The 22,546-nt window shown below is 38.2% G+C and overlaps 2 protein-coding genes across 2 annotated transcripts; both read right to left on the reverse strand.

Annotated features, from left to right (window-relative positions):
- Window positions 1-3,119: 3,119 nt before the first annotated feature.
- myoz2b (myozenin 2b) lies at window positions 3,120-11,219 on the reverse strand. Its single transcript, XM_077570304.1, has 6 exons — window positions 11,101-11,219; window positions 9,561-9,685; window positions 7,510-7,676; window positions 7,162-7,255; window positions 3,764-3,926; window positions 3,120-3,691 (listed from the first exon to the last, which is right to left on the reverse strand). The coding sequence occupies exons 2-6, from the start codon at window positions 9,640-9,642 to the stop codon at window positions 3,466-3,468; spliced, it is 732 nt and encodes a 243-aa protein (XP_077426430.1). The 5' UTR covers window positions 9,643-9,685; window positions 11,101-11,219; the 3' UTR covers window positions 3,120-3,465.
- Window positions 11,220-12,782: 1,563 nt separating this feature from the next.
- synpo2b (synaptopodin 2b) lies at window positions 12,783-20,316 on the reverse strand. Its single transcript, XM_077570055.1, has 3 exons — window positions 19,662-20,316; window positions 17,036-19,011; window positions 12,783-14,205 (listed from the first exon to the last, which is right to left on the reverse strand). The coding sequence occupies exons 1-3, from the start codon at window positions 20,314-20,316 to the stop codon at window positions 13,750-13,752; spliced, it is 3,087 nt and encodes a 1,028-aa protein (XP_077426181.1). The 3' UTR covers window positions 12,783-13,749.
- Between the last annotated feature and the right edge of the window lie 2,230 nt (window positions 20,317-22,546).

A 22,546-nucleotide genomic window follows, 5' to 3' on the forward strand; every position in this document is an offset into this window, starting at 1 on the left:
GCTATTTGTCTGTATTTAAGCACATTGTTAATGTTTAAGCCGTGCATAATTTTAAAGTAGTTTTTCAAGATACGAGCTGTCACTCTGTTTTTTTGGGGGGGGGGGCTTGGGAGCAAACATTTTTACATACAAGTGCTAGACGATTCCAGTTAACTTAATTCAGCTCATTTTGATAAATAGTGCGTTCATTTTTCAAGAAATGCTTTAAGAGGTTTATTGTAATTCCCAGTTGAAGTTGACTCTCTAATTATGCTAGCAGGTTATGTCTCAGTGCAACGAAACTAGGATGGATGTCAGTGAGTATGTTTACCTGCAGGCAATAACCCTTATAAAACCGGAATGAGAGGCCATGTAAACTCGCTAAAAGCAGAATATGCTCTTATTCATTTTTTTAAAAATTGTTTTAATCTTTTAAACCTGGTGCCCCCTAGTGGCCAGGGTGTGTATACCGGGAGCACAATGTGGGGCTGTAATGAGATAGTTTGAAGTTTTTCTGTGCACATGAGCATGCATTCCACTAACAACTCAGGCAAAATGTAGATTCTCATTTATATACAAAGCTTGTCTTTCCTTTAGAGGTGCAATAATTAATTGACAACTAATCAATTAGCGAATTAATTGATGGAGCTTTTGATAATAGATTAACCATTTAAAGACCTTGTTTAATTTAAAATTGTCCAAATCCTCGGAAATTTCAGTCTCTCAACAGTAAATATTCTCAGAGTTCTCTTGTACTCCATGAATTATTTGTTAATTATTATTAACAATTATCAACATTTTTGCCTATATCTGAATCTTAATCAATTTATGTACCTTAGTATTTTTTGACTATTAATTTTTACACTGTCAATTTGAAATAACCTACTGTTTTTTAACTAAGGGATGTAAATTAATTTAAAAAAATTCTGATTCATTGATTCATCAACAGAATAATCAACAGATTAATCGATTATAATAATAATAATAATTTGTGGCAGTATATTAATAAACCAGTCCTTATTTTATATAATTAGTATTCATTATTCTGCTTTTTTTTTTTTTTTTAATAGTGCACAACTCAATTAGAACAAGTCAGTGCCCAACGTGGGAGAGAGGGCCAGATGGAGGGTCCTGCAGGGCATTAAAGCCCAGGTCAGCAAAAATTAAAACAATAAAACATATGTGATGATTGCATCATTTGTCAGTGGAACTTCTGAGGTCAAACACAATCCATTCCTTTTTTTTTTTTAAACTTTTTTTTAAATTCATAAACCAACGCAGTTGAAATGGCAGCACAGAAGAGCCCACGTGGTTAATGCAACTGTTTAGAAGCAGAATTTATGCTAAACTCTTAAATTGGATCAAGTGCATTTAGGAGACTTTGTGTGTAATGTACAGTAAGTCTGTGGTAAAGAAAGTAAAGTGGAACGTGTGTGTGTCTGTTCATAGCGTCGTCTGACGTCCCCACAGACACACAAGGCCTTCTTCCTCTGCTCTTATTAGCTTAATTGCCGCTCAGCTAGTCGGGGACGTCCTCTCTTGTGACGAGCCCGAGGCAACTTTGTAATGTCTCTCCATCTGTCCGTTCTCGGCGCTATAAAGAAACATGACGCGCGCACACACTGACACTGCACTCGTCTATATTGTTTCCATTTGTATCACCACCAAAATTAGAAGCTCAACATCACCACTTAGGTAAATTGTTGTACTGGTTTCTGCAATGTGGTGGACTAATGTGTCCATTTACAGTTTATTTTTATTATTTTTTTTTTACATAAACTACTGCGTTCAACGACTGCATTTGATTTTTAAAACACAGAGGGGTCAGATCTAGTGCTGTCACTATCGAATATTTTTAGAATCGATTAATCGACTAATCAGATTTATTCTAATTTTGCATTACAATTTATTACATAAGCATTTTTTCCCCCTAATTACTGTTTATTAACCAGTGATCGGTGTTTATTTCATACTTGGTAATCATATAGTGATAAAAAAAGGGAAAAAAAGAAGGGATGTTTATTTAATAATAAAATAAAATGTATTTTAATTTTTTTATTAAATAAAAAAATAATAAATGTATGTTATTTAAACTAATATTTGTATTTTATGAATTCAAATATTGTAAATCATTTATTTATAAAGATAAATGAATTAAAAATAATAATAATCAACCACATTTATGGGGAAATTGGCTAAATTAATGCAAGAAATATTACAGAACTATTGATAATGTAAATCTCTAGTTGGCTGGATTCAAGCAGAGGTATGTAGCATGACATCCGCAACTTTTGGCCAGACTCAATTTGAGGAAATATATTTCTTCACAACCTTGACCAATTACTCTCGTTCATTTAAGAAGAATAAACTCACCACTCAAGTAAGACACCTCATTTTTTTCATTGGGGGGGAAAAAAAGTGTAGTTAGCGCAGTTAACTCATACACTCCCAGCTGTTTGACTGGATTTTGCAAGGCCCATAGAATATTGTGTTCTATTGTTATAAAAACATAGAACCTACCAATAAAAGATTAGTCTCTTCTTTCATTAGGGAAAAAAAAGTATGTTTCTATCTGTTTCCGTTTTGCAGCAATTAGCATTAGAATATAGCCAAGTGTCATCATTATTCACATATCTATTTAGAATTGTGAGTAAATTAGCTTTTTTTCCAACATGGCCCTGGGTGATCTCTTTTGTTCTGCTGCCACCTGCTGGCCGTTTGTGTAATAAGTACCATTTCTTCAACCGTTCTTTGCAGTCGAGAGGATGCATCAAATGCGCTAGCATTTAAAAAAACGTATAAATACGTCTTTGGGACACTTGAAATATTTAAAATTGGGAGCAATTGAGTTAATTGACACTGATGTTCAAACAAACATTACATAGTTCACTGCTAAGCCCATATTAAATGTGTTGTTGCTAACCAAAGCAGCAGCACCTACTGAGGCACATGAACAGTGTCTCAGATGAGTGAAGACTTACTACATGTTGAAAATGGCTTTCCTGTGCTGTATTAAAGAGGATCTTATTAGCGTTTCAGTAGACGTGACGTGGTAACATGGGGAGTGCATGGAGTTACTGTTCTGCACTGTTTAGTAATGCTGGAAACAATGTCATATTTTGAATCACAAAATTCTGGCATTTGAACAGGGGTGTGTAGACTTTTTATATCCACTGCAAGCATTAAATTGGAATTTGACACTTGACACTTGGACCTGCAATGTAAATCAACTTCAACTGACTGCTCTTGCTCTCCTCTTCTTCGTTGTGTGACATCCACAAATAAGCTGTATCCTTTATTTACATCACATGTTCAGAACCACTGGCAACTCTTATGGGATGATTGGCAGCACTTTCCGTTCTCTATTTACATGACATTTATCCCTAACTAATCATCTGAGGGATAGTTGGGTAAAACATTCCATCGTCCGTTGTGTGAAAATGGCGGCCGTGCAACCCACTGGACCACCGCCATTCCGAAACCTCCTTACAGGTCTTCCGATTCGGGGGCCAGGATGGACTCCAGGGTGATTGTGGGCAGGATGAGGTGGGTGCCCTCAGATATCCATCCTTGGGCGCTTCTGTTGAAAGTGGGTCTCTTCATTCTCGGCTCTTGGAGCTCCGGGTACTTGAGAGGGTTCAGGTCCAGCTCTGGAAGTTTGAACGTGATTCCTCGCGGCGCTTTCTCAAATCCGCCGTAAGGGGTCGCTACCCTGTAACGTGCACCACATTTGAAATCCAATTCTTGAAATTTCCCACCAAATCAAATGCACGCTTTTTCTCACCGGTTGAAGCTTTTGTACTCGGGAAGTTCTGGTCGAGGATCCATTGCGGGCATGCTCACTTTGAAAGCTTCGGCGAGGCCTGGATTGTTGCTTATGGCCTCCTCCCAGGGTGAGTGGTAGATTTTGGGCATGGAGGCAGCATTTAACTGATCTGTGTTTGTATCTATCAAAGAAACACACAAATTTCACTGTAACCTGTGATGGCTCTGCCTGAGGGGCGGGAGTGGCTATGCCCCACCAAATGGTCTTTCATAGTGTTGTGTAAAAACAAAAGTAAGAAAAGTATGACCCAAAGGTCAAATACTGTATGTATGACCTGCTCTAGTCTTAAGTCCAGCCCACCGAGTATGTACCTCATCAAGAGTACTCTAGAATTGATTGCAGTTATTTTTTGTTTATTCCAGTCTCATTAGTATTTAGTTATTTTATAAGGAAAATCTGACGAGTGTAAACAATTTTACTTAACGGTTCACATTAAGAAAAAAGATTCAGTTTATCATATAACTGGTTAACTAATTATACAGTGGTGCCTGGAGATATGAGTATAATTTTTTTCATGATTATGTTGTAAATCAAATCACTTATCTTAAATGAGTTTCCGCATGGACATTAATTCATTCTCTCCTCTAAAAATAAATGAATCAGCATTTATGTAATGTTTTTTTTATGATAAAATTAGCAATATAATATTTTACTTCATTCAAATGTAAGATAATGACAATTAAATAGAAATAAAAATAATTAAGCTGTTTTTGGCCACCAGGGGAAAGTATAAGACAGACAGGCAAATACATGGATGTCTGTAAAGTATAGACATCTCCTCGCAGAGAATAAAGAATATATGACTTGTGTTATATTAAATGCATAAATGTGTTGTGTTCAAATATTAGTTTCTTTAAAGAGTTGTATACAGTTTCCATTATGTTTTAGCATTAGCATTAAGCTAGCAGACTAAAGGCTACCAGAGGTGGGCATCGAGGGCCAGAGTCCTGCAGGTTTTGCATGTTGCCTTTCTCCAACACAGCTGATATATGATCAGCTCATCAGCAAGCTCTGCATAAGCCTGATAATGATCCTGTTGATTGGAATCAGCTTGCGTTGGAAGTGAGAAACCTCCAAAACCTGCAGGACTACGGCCCTCGAAGACCGAGATTGCCCACCTCTGGGCTAAGCTATGCGTTTGTTTTGGATACACAGCATGTAAGTCTCCGGGTTTCATGTTGAGTTGGACTGCAAACTTCAACAGGAAGTGGCATTAAACAGCTTGAAGGCTCTTTTTTTGGAAGAAATGGTCACTTTTTGCCGAAGTGTTGCTTATTAAGAAGTGAATTGAGTTGACTTTCCTGCCACTATACAGTGCTGGTATCTCGAGTTTGTGCTCACAAGTCAGAGCCAAAAAAACTGGCTAAATGGTGGTTCGGAATGAAAAACTCGAAAGTCTGATCACCCATATCTCAAGGCGCCACTGTAATTCAATACTAAACAATAACATTTATAAAATAGATTGTTATTTTAGCATTTAGGTTCATGTGCAATACAGTTCAGTTTTATTCAAATGTGGTGTGGTCCTCTGACAAAGTATTTTTTTAAGTTTCTTAAGTGTGTGTTCCTGGCTTTACCCCTGTCAGCTCTTTGTCCAGGAACACAGGCAAATGGACGGCCTATTGACGTGACGGCTAGCTTGCTGACAGTTTCATTTACAATCCAGCTTTAAAGTGCATCTGCAGTCACAGTTGTTTCCAAATGGCAAGATCCTTTAGCAATTTTAAAGGGGAAGTCAACCTTAAACATTTTTTGACAATATTATGTTAAATGTGACCTCACTAGTCTAAACATGACATTCTGATTAATATTACATTTGTGGAATATGAGTCATGAAGCAAAATCCAGCCATTTTTATCCATCTCAGGGGCGGCCATTTTGCTACTTGCTGTCAACTGAAGATGACATCACAGTTGCTCAGAGCTCAGGCAACGACCAATCACAGCTCACCTGTTTTATGAAGCTGACCTGCGATTGGTTGTTACCTGAGCAGCAACTGTGATGTCATTTTTACTAGACAGCAAGCGGCAAAATGGCCGCCTTCTAAAATTTTGCTGCTTAACTCAATATTATTAACCAGAATATCGTATTTAGACTGGTGGGCCTGCATAGAACATATTAATGTAAAAAAAAAAAAATCCCCTTTCAAACTCAACAATTGTTAATAAACTTATTCTCTGAATAATTTTTTTGTAAAATGTTCTGCTCTTCCCAAAAATGCCCTGAGCAGGGTTAAAAATATTTGTTCTTTCTTTTTATCTAGCTGTCATGCTTGCCCTCAAGTAGTTTAATAGTTGCAAGTGAAGGGAAAATGCTCTCGTATAAAAACTCCACTGATCATGAAGGGATGTTTTGGTTCATAACAATTTTAACAGCTCAGTTTGTGGCGACACAGCTAAGATTTGCACTTTATGAGTGGAATTACGACCGTAGAGCGCGCTTAGAGAGCCCTTAGCCTTGGCAGGCCGACTTGTCCATCATTATGATCTTAGGCCTTAAAATAGCGCATACTTGAAGTGTACACTCATCATGTAACATGTCCGCATGGGATGGCACCCCTTCAGGACTGAGTTCGGTGGCTTTTGATGGATCACATGAGATGGATGCACGCAATTAATCATTCTTAAAAAAACAAACTAAACTCAAACAGCCACTGTAGAATGTAATTCTCAAATCGCTTCCAGCCAAGCCTTCGCTCTTATGACTCTACAGCGTGTTGTCGCTTTTTTTGGTTGTTGTTGTTTTATGACAACATTACATAATCGCAAGCTCATGCTTGACTGTTTGGCAGTCGGGCTTATTTTTAGCGCACGGTGGAGCGGTGACAGTAGGGGGGAATATGGATGACAAAATCACCACACAAAAAAACTGACAGCGAATATCACCGGAATGAATGATGAGGGAACACAAGGTATTAAGGTATTTTGGCTGGCTGGCTGAGAAATTAACCACATGAAACAAAAATAAAGTAAAACTGCTCACTTTTTACAGACCTGTCAGACACATTAGAGAGGAGCCAGAAACGTGTGTAGAGGAGCAATACTGTATTCTATGTATTGCTGAAAATACTGTACTTACTTTTTGAACATAATAATAATAATTTAATTTATTATTATTATTATTATTACTACAAACAAACAAAACAAAAATTTGCGTAAATATGTCTAAAAATTATTATGGATAATTTATTATTATTAATAATAATAATTTTACTATTATTATTATTATTTATTTTTTGGGGGGACATATTTAGCTAGTTTTTGTTTTTGCTTGGTTTGTTTTTAGTTAACAGCCGATTAATCAGTAGGGCTCTTGTCAATACCTAACATTTGCTAATGAGTAAACGGTAGCATTACCTGGAACGGTCTGATCGGGATTAGGAGTATCTCCATTGCTTGGCGCATCCACTTTAATTTCAATCATGTGTGCGCTCTGAGCCAGAATATCATTCTGCAAAACACAGTTAAGACTATCAGATCATGCTGAAGTAGACAGCCTTCACTTTTATGCACTTTGACACACACACACACACAATACACACACACACGCACACACACAGATACTGATAAACATGGAAGTAGCTTGTCAGCTAAGTGTCTGAGGAGCCTCTTGTAGATGGCTCCCATTTCTCTTATCATCATTGTGTTGTCAGACGACACAGCACGAACAAACGGCTGTGTTTGTTGTGGCAGCGGCAAACTCACGTTAAGTTGAGCGTTGGCCTCGTTTTGTATGCTTTCGAACGTGTACTTTTCCGAGCGTCTCTGGCGCATCTTGAACAGGCGGGAGCCTCTGTTGGATAGCAGCGACAGCTCCTCCAGCATGATATCTTTGGGAGTGCTGTGCTTCTTTCCAAGATCCATCACGTCACCTGGGATCATTACATGGGTGTATTGACTTAGGAGTAACTCAAAAGTCTATTATCTTATTTTTCTCTCTCCTTTGAAATGAATAGAAATGTCAATAATCCATTATCACTCTCCAAAAACACTAACAAAATTTTTTGTGATGTGGTTTTTAAGAAGAAAACTGGCACTCTACAGTATTGTACTGTATCCAGAAAAAAAGCATGCAGTAATACTGGAAAAAAAACTGAATACAATGTAAAGAAACAGTTTGTCTGGGGCTGAGTGATTAAAAAAGAAGATTTTTGTAGTCCTCAATAATGCGATAAGGATTTCATATGCAATTAATTTTTTTCAAGGGGTTTCCCCATATTTTTTCCCCATGTACTGTTTTTTTTAACAAGCGCAAGCAATAAATTAAGATGCATTACAATAAACAATATCAGATTTACATAAATGATTTGGCTTTAAAGATTAGGTTTATGCTAATAAGAAAGGCAAATTAACCATAAATTAATACGAACGATAGCTTATTTATTTACTTCAGTTAACTTACTAAGCACTTTGACTTGCAGTCTTTTGTGTTTAGTACTACAACATCCCACAATTTTACCAATAAAGTGTGGTTTAAACTAAAGCCATTAAGTCATAAATCAGATTAGAACAATAATGCAAACAAATCTGCGGCTTTATCACTTTAACTTGCCATGTTTATTGGCCAATTGACCAGCCAAAAAAAAGTGGATATTTTTTATTTATTTTTCAGAATTGCAGCCTTTAAGATTTGACAAGTGTATTCTAGTACTACATTGCGATGCCGATTTGAATTCAATTAATTGTTTATCCCTAGTTTGTGCATCATGAGTTCATGCTTCTCCTTCTGGTACTATGTGCCTTGGCCACCAGGGGGCAGTATAAAAACATACAGACACTACATAGATTTGTTGATGAAAGAAAGAAGAAGACTGCCGCAAATAAGATGCAGTAATTAGTTGTATTTGCCCGTAATGTTGTATACTCTGTACGCATGCGTTTCTATCGTTTGTGTTCAAATATAAGTTGTTAAAAAAAAATATTTAGTGCAATATTGCTAGTTTTCTAATCTATGTTGTTTCCAGTTGAAATGGAGAGAACATGGAAACTCCACACAGGAGAGGCTGAGAGTCAAAGGAGTAACTTTCAACTGTGAGGTGAGGCAGATGTGATCTTCAATAAATTTGTTTGTCAATTATTGTAATTAACAAATCTCTAAATGGGCAATGATGTTCAAGGATATTAAATCTAAAGAACTAGTTTTTTGTTACTAGAACAAATAAGATACTACTACACATACTAAATAGTAATGAGCCTGCAACATAAAAATAGTAATAAAAAGCAATTTTAGATTTTAAGCTTTTTGTTGGTTATAGTTCTCTGTTTCTTTCCTTGATCGACAAAGGGGAGAATTATCACTAATCACCTAACTCGACAAGTTACAGTTAAGACCTATTTGAGTCTTGGATATATCTTAACTGTAACCTGTTGCATTTACGTCAAGCTTAGTACACACTAAAAGCTGCATGTCCTATAAGCCCTGTCATGGAAAATGAGTTGTGGCCGTGACGCAGAATTAATTTCAATGTGACAGAATGGCGTCCAGCTGTCACAGAGCTTCACGTTATCCTTACAGCTACACACAGTTGGCCCCGCACAAGTTCCCTCCCTCCAGCCCTTGCCCTGCCCCACCCACGACCCACCCAGAAATAGAGCTTTGAAAAGGGCAAAGACAAAGCACTGGCTTCTATGGGTGGTAAATCATCCCCTTAGCTTATTTATGGCGAGCCGGAGCCCTGACATTTTGCACTCGTATCCCTCCAAGGGATGTTGTATTATTGCAACAGTGTCGTGTTTGCCTCGGCCGCTTGCCATACCGTTGGTACTGTGGACCTCTCGACAAATAGCTGCTGCGTGCTTCTTCTTCTCTCCAGCTGGCATTGTACAGAATTGTGACATTGTGGGTCCCGCCAAGGTTGTTGTTGAGTGCAGTGAGGGACGACTGGAAACACATACAAGACACTCCATGAGGTTGTTTGGACTTTTGATACATGGTAGCGTTGACTGCTGCCATTTTTATTGATGAGCGACTTGAATGGGTGATACTGGCGACAATGATTGGGTTACAATTAGGGTTACAACGATGGATGTAATGCAGACTGTAATATTTATTACATTCATTATGTTTATATTATAATATTGAATATTTATGAGGTTTTATATAAATCAACGACTAGTTTTTTCTTTCGATATTTCAGAAAGCCTGTAATATTTGTATTCAAATACAAAAAAAATTTTGGACGCTTTTTCAACTATTTTTGAAAACTCACTGAAATACATACAATGATATAATCGTATTTCTTTCTTTATTTATCAGTATTTTAAGACCTTTTACAATAACTCAAAACGTTCAATCTTTTTTTAATAATTGCAATCTTTTTTAATAATTGTACAAATCAATCCATCATGCGTGTTAGCCCTGAAAAATTATTTCCTTAATATATATTCATTATTGTAATATTTATTACATTCATTATGTTTATATTATAATATTGAATATTTATGAGGTTTTATATAAATCAACGACTAGTTTTTTCTTTCGATATTTCAGAAAGCCTGTAATATTGTATTCAAATAGAAAAAAAATTTTGGACGCTTTTTCAACTATTTTTGAAAACTCACTGAAATACATACAATGATATAATCGTATTTCTTTATTTATTTATCAGTATTTTAAGACCTTTTACAATAACTCAAAACGTTCAATCTTTTTTTAATAATTGCAATCTTTTTTAATAATTGTACAAATCAATCCATCATGCTTGTTAGCCCTGAAAAATTATTTCCTTAATATATATTCATTATTAATGTATGTATCATTTTGTTAGCTATTTAAACATGTTGTACTACAGTATAATTAATTTTAACACTTTTTAAAAAAATACGAAATATGGATTCCTCGCTACAGAAATCTGCTATATTTTATGCTACATTTGCCTCGTAAAATTGTACCATGCATAGCATTTACAGAAGTCATTTTTCTTACATTAAAATATATTACATACTCTATAGGTGCTGTCATATTAAGACCACCATTTTTATGCAAGCATTGCATGTTAGTGATACCTTAATGTTGAAAGGAAAGACGATGCAGAAAAGTGTTAATTTCCCCCCCCCCCCCCCCCCGCTCTTTTTAAGCATACTACAGCATTCAATTTCTTGGACTTGTTGTAATGAAGTACAATTAAAAATGAATGAATAGATTAAAAAAAGAAATACACTAGTGATGTAAAATTTCATGCAAATGAAAAACTTTGTACAAGAGAGACATAATGTGTATGGGAAATGCAACAATTAGAGAATTACTTATTTCAAATATTAATTAATAACAAAAAGTCTGTTAGGTGTTTTGCGTACCTGTGATGGTGTCCAGGGAGTGCAAACTGGATCCTGGAAGGAAAAAGCAGGTGAGGCTCAGAGGTCAACCTGCACTCGCCGGTTTGATCTTGGCTGATCTTCACACTCGCAGACACTAAAGCCACACTGCCAGCGTGTCTCTGTGTCTGTTGTGCATGGAATGCGGCTTGCATCAATAGGCTAAATATAACCTGACAAGCACTCTCAAACACCATCGGGCAATTGGTAGAGGATGGAACGAGACAAGTCCTCCGATGAGAACTTCCTCCTCCTCCTCCTCCAGAGATAAAACCGTCTTCTTGTGTCGGAATGTTCGCAGTCAACATGTCTCACGGGGTTAAAGCCTCCAGAGTAACATGTCTTCAAGCTATGCACGTTATTCTTAATGTACAGAGAACAGTGGCCCTCTCCGATTGTATATAGTGGTCGTCAAAATGTTTCCCAATCTTTTTTGAGCCAATGCTAACTAAATTGTTCGCACCTCGGCTTGATGACCAAACAAATGGATCCCTCCCTCATATATTTGGTCATCGGGTGAAAATGGTAGCAATTATATATCGCAGTTCATCGATAAACACTGATATATTAAATGCCGCATTGCTCATCAAAACAGAAGCACCAATGCACATAAACAGTTTAAAATTCTGCCAAAAGAGTTTTCCACTTGCGTAAACATTTTTGAAATGCCAACAAAAAATATCAAGACATGTTAGCTACTGAACAATGCAATTTTTAATTTAGAGTTTCTAAATGTTCTAAGCCAATCACAAGAAGGAGTCATGCCATATCACCGCCGACAAAACTCCTTTCAATTCTGCATTTCCTTGCCTCTGGATCATTTTAGTACACTGTCACAATTGGTTGTGAGCTCCTAGAGCGGTTCTTTGAGTGTGCCGTACAGAGTTCTTATACACAGGATGGCAGGATGTACAGAATGCCCAATTGCCAGTCACTTGGGGCGAGTTAACTCAAACAAGACATGCTGTTATACAGTTGTTAGTTTGCCCAAAATGATCAGAGCAAGCAACGCAGTCAGTTTGTTTACTTTTTCCACTAACACTTCCAATTCCATCACTTTGAAATTCATTTTGCACTTGCTTGTGGCAATAGCACACTCTCTTTAGGATCTCTATAAAAGATCTTAGCAACACACACAACTGCCGTCCAATCTGTTAGCGTGAACACACAATTTAACACCTTTTATTTGGGCTGTTTTTTTTATAAATTAGGCCCCGAATTAATTAGTAAGACACCACTGTCAACATACACATTGTCACTGAAACTGTCGTAAAACTATTTTTTAAAATGAAATTGTGCAATTCTTTATTATTCCTTTGTCTTTTGCAATTTCAAGGCAGAATATTTAATTGTTTCTACATTTTATGGTTAACTTATTTTTGCACTTGTCTGACGGTGAAGAACGTTATAATACTTAAAACATTGTGTGTACACTTATATTTGTTTATTTGACACCTACTGTATTTCCTTTTCAATGGGGAAAAATTGTTCATCTCTCAGTATGATGCAATGCAGCTGTGCAACATTGCGAGCTGCAACCACCAAAAATAAACATACCACTTTGGGTGCCTCTGCATTAGTGACCGGTGATGTGTTGTTGTTGTTTTTAACCTCTTAAATATATTGCTAGATGTTAATAGAAAGCAAAAGAAGTCCACTTTTTTTCAAGTTTTAATACTGTAGGTATGTAATTTGTGCAAAAGGTGCTAACAAAAAGTCCATGTAATTCTTCAAATTAGTGACACAAAATGGGTGACTGCATGCAACACACACACAGACACACCAAGTTCAATTTTAACAGCCTAACATGCCAACTTAAAGGGAAAGTTAAGTCAAAATTTTTCTTTACAATATGTTGTATGCACCCCACTAATCTAAACATGCCAGTCTCATTAATATTGTGTTTGTGGAATATGAATTAAGGGTTCAGGTAACGACCATCACGGCTCACCTGTTTTCTGGGTATGGTCATGTGACAGTGGTTACCTGGTATCTTAGCCAAATATGATGTTATTTTCAGTTGACAGCAAGTGACAAAATGGCCGCTTCCCGAGATGGGTTAGGTTCTGCTTAATGTTCAGATTGCACAAACACAATATTAATCACAATATAATGTTTAGGTTAGGGTGTGCACATTGAACAAAATATTGTTAAGAAAATGTATGACTTGAGTACTTCCCTTTTAGTAACTGACTGTCACTCGGTAGAACGTCCACTCCTTATTTCATCTTCTTTTGAACACTCTGTGATGTGAAATGGCCTTAAATTGTGCAAAACTTGTAAAAATAGAACAATGTTGTGTCATTTTGTGCCCAAACAGCACAAGACTGGAAAAATGTATCTCATAATCATTTAAAACATGAAATATCACTTCGAACAACAATAAAGCTCACAAAATAATTACACTGAATCTGTTGAAATGCTTTTTCATCTAAGTGAGTGCAATTTGAACAATTTACCGTTCAGTGAACATAACATGCATGTTTTTGCAACGTGAAAGGAAAACCCACGGGAGTACTAGGAGAACATGCAAAATTGACAAAGTAAGGCCTGTTCCGGGATTTAAACCCAGAACCTCAGAAACTGTAAGGCAAACATGCTCCACTTTCCTCACTCAAAGTGTTACCCCTCTTATATAACTCTGGGCTTACCAGCAGATTTAATTGGCTGGGCTGGTCTAAAAGGAGGCCCGCAAACTGCTGTTGGTTTGCCACGTGCACATTTCATCCTCATGGGTGCTGAGGTCATGTAAGCCGGGGCCACACGATAACTCGCAAGTGGTGGATCAAGTGACACCCTGCGCTTCCATTCCTCTGGAGGCTCAGGCAGGGGCCCCGCGACACGGACGCGCGAGGCGACCAGAGACGGGGCGCTCTGGATCGAGAATGCGTCGTCCACTGAACCGAAGGGGCTTCTTGATGCTGCCTGCCAGGGTGTGGGCGGCTTGTAGAATGCTCTCGGAACACATGCTCGATGTTGTTGTGCTGGGGTAAGACATGAGCGGGGAGCCCGTGTGCCAACAGGTGACTTGAGCCCAGAAGACAAGGACGGCCTAGGAAGGCTAAGGGAGCGGCTTCTACCTTGTCCCTGAAAGAAAATACACTCAATCAAAGTTATTTACTATACAAAAGTCTATCTTTGCTAGCGACATTAAATGCCCCTAGATGTCAGAATATACCGTGTACCATCAACCTGTTGCGATTCATATAACATAATACAACCTAGAGTTGATCAGCTTTGTGCTGAACTCACCAGGCCAGATTTCAAATTAGGTCAGTTTGTGAACAAACGAAGGCGAGATAATCATTATTTCCATATAAATACTTATGACATTATTGTTTGGAGGTGTACGTGAGGGAGATTTTTCTAATATAAAATATGCAGCTTGGCTCAATAAATGGTGGGGAACACTGTATAGTGTATAGTACTGCATTGAGAGATTCAAGAGCAGTTTTGTTGGCTTTGCTGCCATCTTCTGGTCACACTGTTTTATTTACAGTATATATTTTTGACTCCCGGTACATTTATTTGATGAAATTCATTCATCATCCGTATGACAATTATATTACTTTGTCATTTAGAATTCGTAAAATTATCATATGTGGATTTTTTTTTTTACATTGCCATTGAAGCATTTCGAATGTACTATTAGTTTTGTCTCCCAGGGGCAAAATGCTGCCTTTAAATATATTCATTGTTTGTTTTTTCTGCAATGCAGGAAAGGAGTGGTTGTCAAAGTTCAAATTAAATAACATAATATTGTAATATGTTGTTTCATTAATATGTTAATTATACTGTCTAATATTTAGCAGATTGCAATATAAACGAAACATGAACATAACGTTTGGTTGTTGCTAGGCAGAATTTGTGACATCACCTTGAAATGAAAATATGGAATAGAAGCCGAGCTAGTAGCTAATTAGGTAGCTCATGTCTAAAGGCTCGTGTCACTTGCAAGTTAGTGTAAGTAGTACAAGTAAAAAACAAAGTACACACATGGTCAGAAGTTTCATTTACTACAGCAGGGATTCTTAAAAACTTTTTTTACCTTGGGGCCCAACTTTTCCTGTAAAAGTGATCTGGGGCCCATTCAGAAATTAAGATTTATATTGACTTGTTATTGTTTGTATTTAATAATTAAAATAAATCTAGTTAAGGTTGATGATATCATTATCAAATAACATGTTACAATGTGGTCATCAATGACATTTATTTGTGTAAACACTGACACCCAACAAGATGCCCAACAAGCAAAGAATTCCGTGATTATTGTATTTATCCTCTTTGTTTTCCTCTATGCTTAATTTATGATGTACTCACACTGGTTTACATGTATTTTTTTTTTATTTAAAAAAACCCAAACATCTTGTGTGGGCTGACATTCTGTGCTTGTGTGACGTATGGTGGAAGTGACGTCAAAGTCGAGCTTAGAAACGCACTTCTCCGGTTTTGTGTACGTTTATGTGGATGAATTTTTTTTTTTTTAAACGAGGCAGTGTGGACAGATTATTATTATTTTTTTTTTACACTGGGAGGGGGAAAATATTCTATTTCATAAATACACTGCTACATGTGTACATAGTCTCAATTGGTCCAATTGTTAAGAATCACTGATTACAGTATATTCAGTTTGATTAGGAAGACATATTTGGCGCCTTTAACAAAAGAAACAAAGAAATGCGGTTTGTTCTCATTTTTAAAAAAAAGCCTCGTAATAATTTCCTTTAATTTCAACTCACCAAACAAATGGGTAAATGCTAAAGTATTATTTTCTTAGTTAATGTGCTAGCATCATTAACACTTTGGTAAAAGTTGGACAGAACCCTAATTACTTCTACTTCTTCCCCTCCTTTTAAAACGTTTTCTTACTTTCAATTCAATCCATGCTGTCATTGTTGTTCTGGCTTTTGACTTCACACCAGGTAGCAAATCATAGGGACAGGATGAAAGACAGTGGAAAAAATACAGATAAAAGAACAGCAGCTGGACACATAGGAAGTGCACAAGAGTGAGAAAAGAGAATTTTAATTGAGTTGAAAACAAGAAGTGCATAAAATAGTTCCACATCAGAAAGACAGACACAAGCAGAAAAGACAATAATTTTTTTAGTCACTAAATGTAAATCTGAGCCATCAATTTCTACATTATTTAACTTCTTTGGCATAAAATAGGATACAGAATGTCTGATGACTTCGGAATGAGATTGAAGGAATTTAAAAATAAATCGAAGAACTTTGTGCATGCAGGTTTCTCCTATACATGCCTTTTTATGAAATACATTCTATTAACACGTACAGTATGTGTTGCTTCATTCGTGAAAAATATACTATTCATTGTCACTGTTTATCGTCATTTCTGTGATACTTTGTATTTATAAGTATGCATCTTAAAATAAAACCTCTTTAGATAATCATTGAACATTCCTGCACACATACAGTAAGCCTTTCTTAAGAATCATTCATTATTCTCTTTGACTTGAACAACTTTCAGGAAGGTGATCTCGCATACCTTGAGCTTTGTATTCCACAGAAGCATGCTCAAGCTCATACTTTGACACGCTGTCAAGCGAAGCGTTTTATAGCCTGCTTTTTTTTCAACAACTGTGTTTCATCATCTCAGTGTTCATTGCGTCGCCACGGCAATGCTATTCCTGGAGCTAATTTAACATTGCAACAGGCCTCCACTGTTTAGTTATCGCTACAGACTTCTTAGCAGAAAATTTGGGCCGAGGTGCCATTTGAAGTGTGCCTCGAACATATAGAGGCGAAGGAGAGAAAGAAGCTAAGCTGTTATCCCGACACGGCCGCTGGAAAAGCGTGCTTGTAGCTTGAATGCTCGGTACTTGCTTTGTGCTTGCGTGATGGAGAAGCTCAGCCAATTTGGTGTTTTGCCGAGCAGAGCAGTTTGATGAACTTACCAGTCCAGAGGACTTAGCTGAGGACTTAGCAGAGGCCTCAGACTTGCTTTCAAAATCAGGCTCAGAGATATTAGGAGAATGAGAGTGGGCAGACCTTTGTTTGAGTTTCTTGGTCATATCAAACTTGGACGGCGGAGCGGGTTTGGCGCTAGGACTTTTAGCCTCTGGAACTACATCGCAGTGGAACAGGGATGAGTCCAAATGATGCGGCTGATGTTTCATGATATCTAAAGTGTTAAGGTGCTTTGGGACTGATATGGGTGTCACTGTGGTTTTTGCTGACGGTTCTTTTTTTGCCGCTGGTGGATTGTAAAACGGGGAGTGAAGTGGATTGTAAGATAAGGGAGGTGGTGCGCGAACATTAGAGGAGTATCTCCAGGAGTTGGGTAAGGATATTGTTGGTGAAGAGCATCTTATCTGGTTTGCTGTCGGACAACCGACAACAAACTTCTCCATTCTGGATTGTCTTTTGGAAAACAACTCTGCGCCTTTTCCCATCATGGTGTGATCATGATGGGGATCAAAACCTTGACTAAAGACTTGACCTTTTGGAGGAGCCAGTGATATTTTCGATGTGAATGGTTTCATTGGTTTTGGTGGACAAGAGGCGACAGAACTCGGTGCACTGTCTTGCTTACTTCTTGCGGTTAACTGCGGGTGATGTGGGGTGAAAGTAGGACAGTGCGCCTGCATACTCACAGCGGATCTTGGCAGAGGTTTGTTCCAGCTATTTGGAGTTGACTGAAGATGAGACTGAGAAGAGGATCTGACCGATGCCCTGCCAATGGCAAGTGTTTGAATTGTTGCCTGGGCTCGATCTGCTTCCCAGCTGTTGGCCAACTTTTGAGGTTCAGAGCTGTCTTGAGCGAAGTAATGGCGCTGTCTCTGGGGTTCCGCAAGATATTTAGGCTGTGCAACTGATTTCCTCGGAGGAATACAGGGTTCACTAGGAGGGCCTTTTAACCAAGGTGGACTCTTTGGATTAATGGCAGGCTTTGGTGCAACCGGGGGTGGATTCTTGAGTTTAATTGCTCTGGGTTGCATGAAGTTACAAGCTTCAGCACCGAGGCTAAAACAATCTTCCTCTGACTCCACATAGGCTCTGCTTTCCTGAGGGTCTGATCTTTGTTTGGTTGTCTGTTGCTGTTTGTTAAAGCTTTTACGCCTTGACTCTGGAAGGCTGCAGGTCCTTATTGCCGGCACATATATTCGCTCATCCCTTGAGGCTATGATGTCTCCAGTCGGTGACCAAACCTGTGTGTTTGAGACAATAGGAACAGCTACTTTGAATCTTGACTCTGCTGTTTGTCTCACTGGAACAGCACCGGCAGGCATGCTGTGCTCAGCTGGCCCAACTCGGACTCCTGAAAAGGGCTTCGCCGTCCTGTTGGAAACCAAAGCTCTTTGCTGGTTCATCTGATGAACGTGTCTGTTCATGTAGTTGCCCTGTTCAGAATGAGCATATATTTTCCTCATGTTGTATATATTGTTTGCTAATGTGTATCCAGTCTCTGACTCTGCTTTACGTAATCCTTTATCATGGCGTTCTTGCTCTGAGACAACTTCATCCATACGTTTACGACGGTGCGCAAACATCAAAACGCCCTTTCCTGTTGTCCCAGGTAACACTTCCATTTCTTGAACACTTCCCCACTTCACACTTGAATCATGCTGCCGATGATATATGGAGTGTTCCTCTCCACACTCGGACTCGCTGGCTGTGACAAAGTCAAACCCGGTCTCTTGGAGTTCCTCCGCTTCTTCTTCTTCCAATTGGTCTTCACTGTCAAACTTACTTTCACCAGTCCCGTAACTTACAAGGGTGTACTTCTTCACCCTTTGCCGGCGTTTTTTGAACAGTAGGGCTCCCTTATTTTGAGTGTTGCGTGCATCAGTCAGAAGGCGAGCAATTCGCTTACATTTGGACTTGGTCTCCTTAACTTGCCTTTGAGATTGGCTTTCATCTTGAACAAGCCCTAAGAGAAAGAAAATGAGAGAGACGAACATGTCAGTGGAAATGAAGCCATTGATTTTTCGGACAAAATCTTTCATTCCATTTATTTAACACTTTTGTTTCATACCTCACCCTCAAGTTTAAGCCCACTAATTGGAAGCCACTGGCGAGTTGTAAGGCTTCCATTGCAACACCAAGCACTCTAATAAAAGCATCATATTCACTTACAGCTAACTTAGGGAGGTCAAGCAGCCACAGTAAGGATCTTACTTTGGACGAAGGATCGGATGACAGACTGGGATGACACATGTTGGTGTCCATCAAATTAGCTTCTGTTGGCCTCATCATATGGTCATCATTTATTCTTGTCCCACTATGGCTATTAAAGCCATGGGAATTTTCTCTGCCAGTCCTCTTTAAATAGGCTCTGCATGACCACATCAAAATAACCCATGAGCTCTGCAGACCTTACTTGCTTGTTTCAAAGGTGTTCTTTACCTCATTTAATGATGACATTCGAAAGAATAAGGATGTTATGATTTGCTGTAGCTCAATTAGCAAATGTACATATTTTAAATATGAATATAAGCAACCACTAACTGTACAGTTTGTACTATCAATACCATCAACAGGAGTGTACAGGTTTGAGTAGAAGATCGATTTTGTACTTACATGCACACCTTGCCCTGTGGCTGTCCCGTCTGCACAGATCTGTGTCAGACTCCGACTTCCACTTCTCTGTCTGCTCAGCACCCTCATCTGAGATTCCAAAGGAGACTGCAGCGGGAGGTGCCTCACTGCTCCCTCCTTCCTCTGAAGATTCAACCCTCCTGTTCCCAGTCCCTTGGCCCTGCCTATTACTGGCTCCCAGAGGCTCATCAGTGGCCAGGGTCGAGGCCGGGGTCATTTCAGGAGTATATCCAAGGGAGGAGGAAGATGAAAGTAAGAGTGGTCTTGGCATTTGTCCACTGTGAGGTTCATGGTAATTTGTTGGTGAGGTTTTGCTGTGTGAGGTCTTTCTTGGGTCTGTAGGGTAAATGTCCTCTCCTCGGTATGAATCTTCCTCCTCATGCCCGCTCAGGTCATACAATGACCGTTGCTCAAGAGCCAATTTGGAGTCTTGTGAATCTAAAAATTCTGGATACACCGTGTTAGACTTGGGGAAAGAAAAGCGCTGTGTGTCCACGCTTCTCTCTACATCACTGAATTCAACTTCATCAGAGGATTCTGCTGGGGTTTCAGGCATATCACATCCTTGTGAACCATCTGAGCCCAACCAAGGGACTGAGGGATCCAGGTTCTCTGGGTCCTCAGCTTCTGGTTCCATTTCTGATTCACTTGCAAAGTCCTGAGTGTCACCAATGATACCTTAGATAAAAGAAACACAGCTGTTTAAATTGTATTTTTGTTTTTCATTGCCATGGTTAATATATTTAAAGCTTACATTTCTAACTAAGCAATTGTTGAGTCACAGGTCTTATAGGGAGGGACAGCAGCTTGGCTTTTGCAGTTTCACTCGAGCTCTAAATGGAATGGTATGTAATATCATGAGGAAAACAGCCTTCCCATCCAACTGCACAAGAAAAACAATTGGATGGATGCTCTCCAAGTTCTCCTGTTTATAAAGGGAGGGCTGCTGTCACCTTAACAAGTGCGGCAGTAACAACATTTCCATTTATGACCGAAAGACACGAGTATTTGTCTCATATGATGAGGAAATGGTATATACTTTCACAGCTAAAGCCATTGTTTGTTTATTAATGGTGTTATAAAATGCCAAAATATTTTTAGCTGAAAAACAAAAACAAAACTGTCACCAGAGACACTGGTTTGGTGCACAGAAGCAACCCTCAGAGACTTGTCATGACATTTTCAGGCCTTTGCCACTAGGTGGTGTCTTAGTAGTGGCTATTTTTTGGACTAATACAATTGTGACGTGAGGGTTGGTTGGTAGTACAGGTACACTCTTTATAAAATGGATGGTGACGGATTTCTTCTTAAGCAACAATGTTTACTTGTCACATGGCAGCTACAGCGTCCACACTTCCTGACACCTTATCAGCTGACTAACACGTACCAATCAGGAGCTAGCAGACTTTAGGTAAATGCAAGTGAATGAGAACAGCAGATTCAACACATCAACATAGCTACTTATATAATAATAATAAATAAATAAAATACCAAAATGATTTAGTAATGAATGTGTAAATAATAATTCTGGGGTGGGAGGGGTGGTTGGTATTTTTTATTTTTTTTTATTTCCACAAATTAACTTAAATATTTTTCATTTCTGAACCAATGATGATTTTGGTGAACAATCATAATCTTTCAGAGTACTATATTTACTGCTTTCATTGTAACAAAGTTTCTCCCTAAATCCCATAGCATCACAGATTGTTATTACTGAATCATTGGTTTGTTTGCTTGCAGGTATTTCGCATGAAGATTTGTTTCAGTTGTATCTAGGATAATATACTGTATACTACGCTTCATCGCATCAGGCTACTACAACAGAAGTTGTACAGGCTCTTACATACTCTCACACTTGGTTCCACTTCATTACACCACTCAGGACTTCTCTTGGTTCGGCTGGCTTTTCTGCTTCCAAGTAAGGCAGCACATTTGCTATGATTGCTTGTCTCTATGGCAACAGGAAGTCGGCATCTTTGAAAAAAATTAGTGCTCTCTTGCTCCGAGGCATGACCCCCTTCAGGATTTTTACCTCTAGCAGATTAGATGTTTCCATGGTATTACCTCAGCCAAGGAGGTGGAAATTTGTGGTTAAAAGACATAAACTAAACTCTTTGGAGTTGCGGGTTACCTTTCAAGAAGCCTGGTCAAGGTATAAACTTATTTTGTTTTTCCTAATTAAGAGATTGTGTCTACAAGTGTCCTGACAAAACCCAATTAACCGTCATACAGATCAGTTCTTTAAATGCAAAACAGCATGATTTTTGAAGCTTTAATGTAGGAGAACCAAAAACAATATTAGTTGTAGCCAATAGATAGCATGACCACATTAGAAAATACATTCAAAACACGAAATGTAAATGGTTCTTTTTTCTTTTCTTTCTTTTTTTTTTTTTAACACAGAATATGTGTAAGTGGGAGCATCTTCAGTATATATGTGAATATATATGTACATCATAAACTACTAGATGATAAATAACCCATTGCACACTACAATATTTTAGGTATGAGGTATATGAAATGGAAATAAATCTAATACATTTGCACACAAAGTTACTTTGCAACACCATTTTGGGTCCAACAGGATAAGTCAATAGCCAAATTTCTACTTACAATTATTCATAGTTCCTTTCTTTTCCATGAAAGTACTCCTTGTCTCTCATTTGTTAATATCCAGCTTTCTACTCTTGATTTCTTTCTTATATGACGGCCCGGGATGTCGAATTAGAATCCAAGCACAGACAAGTCAAATTACAGCGAATTTCAGGTGTTCGGGTCACCTACTGACTGGCTGGAGTGCCGCTTTGCTCTTTGTCTACTCTATTTAAAGAGCGAGAAGAGGTGTCGATGCTTCCTTGGACACAGCT

This window comes from Vanacampus margaritifer, chromosome 7 (genome assembly GCF_051991255.1).
Source record: "Vanacampus margaritifer isolate UIUO_Vmar chromosome 7, RoL_Vmar_1.0, whole genome shotgun sequence".
NCBI classification, from domain to species: Eukaryota; Metazoa; Chordata; class Actinopteri; order Syngnathiformes; family Syngnathidae; genus Vanacampus; species Vanacampus margaritifer.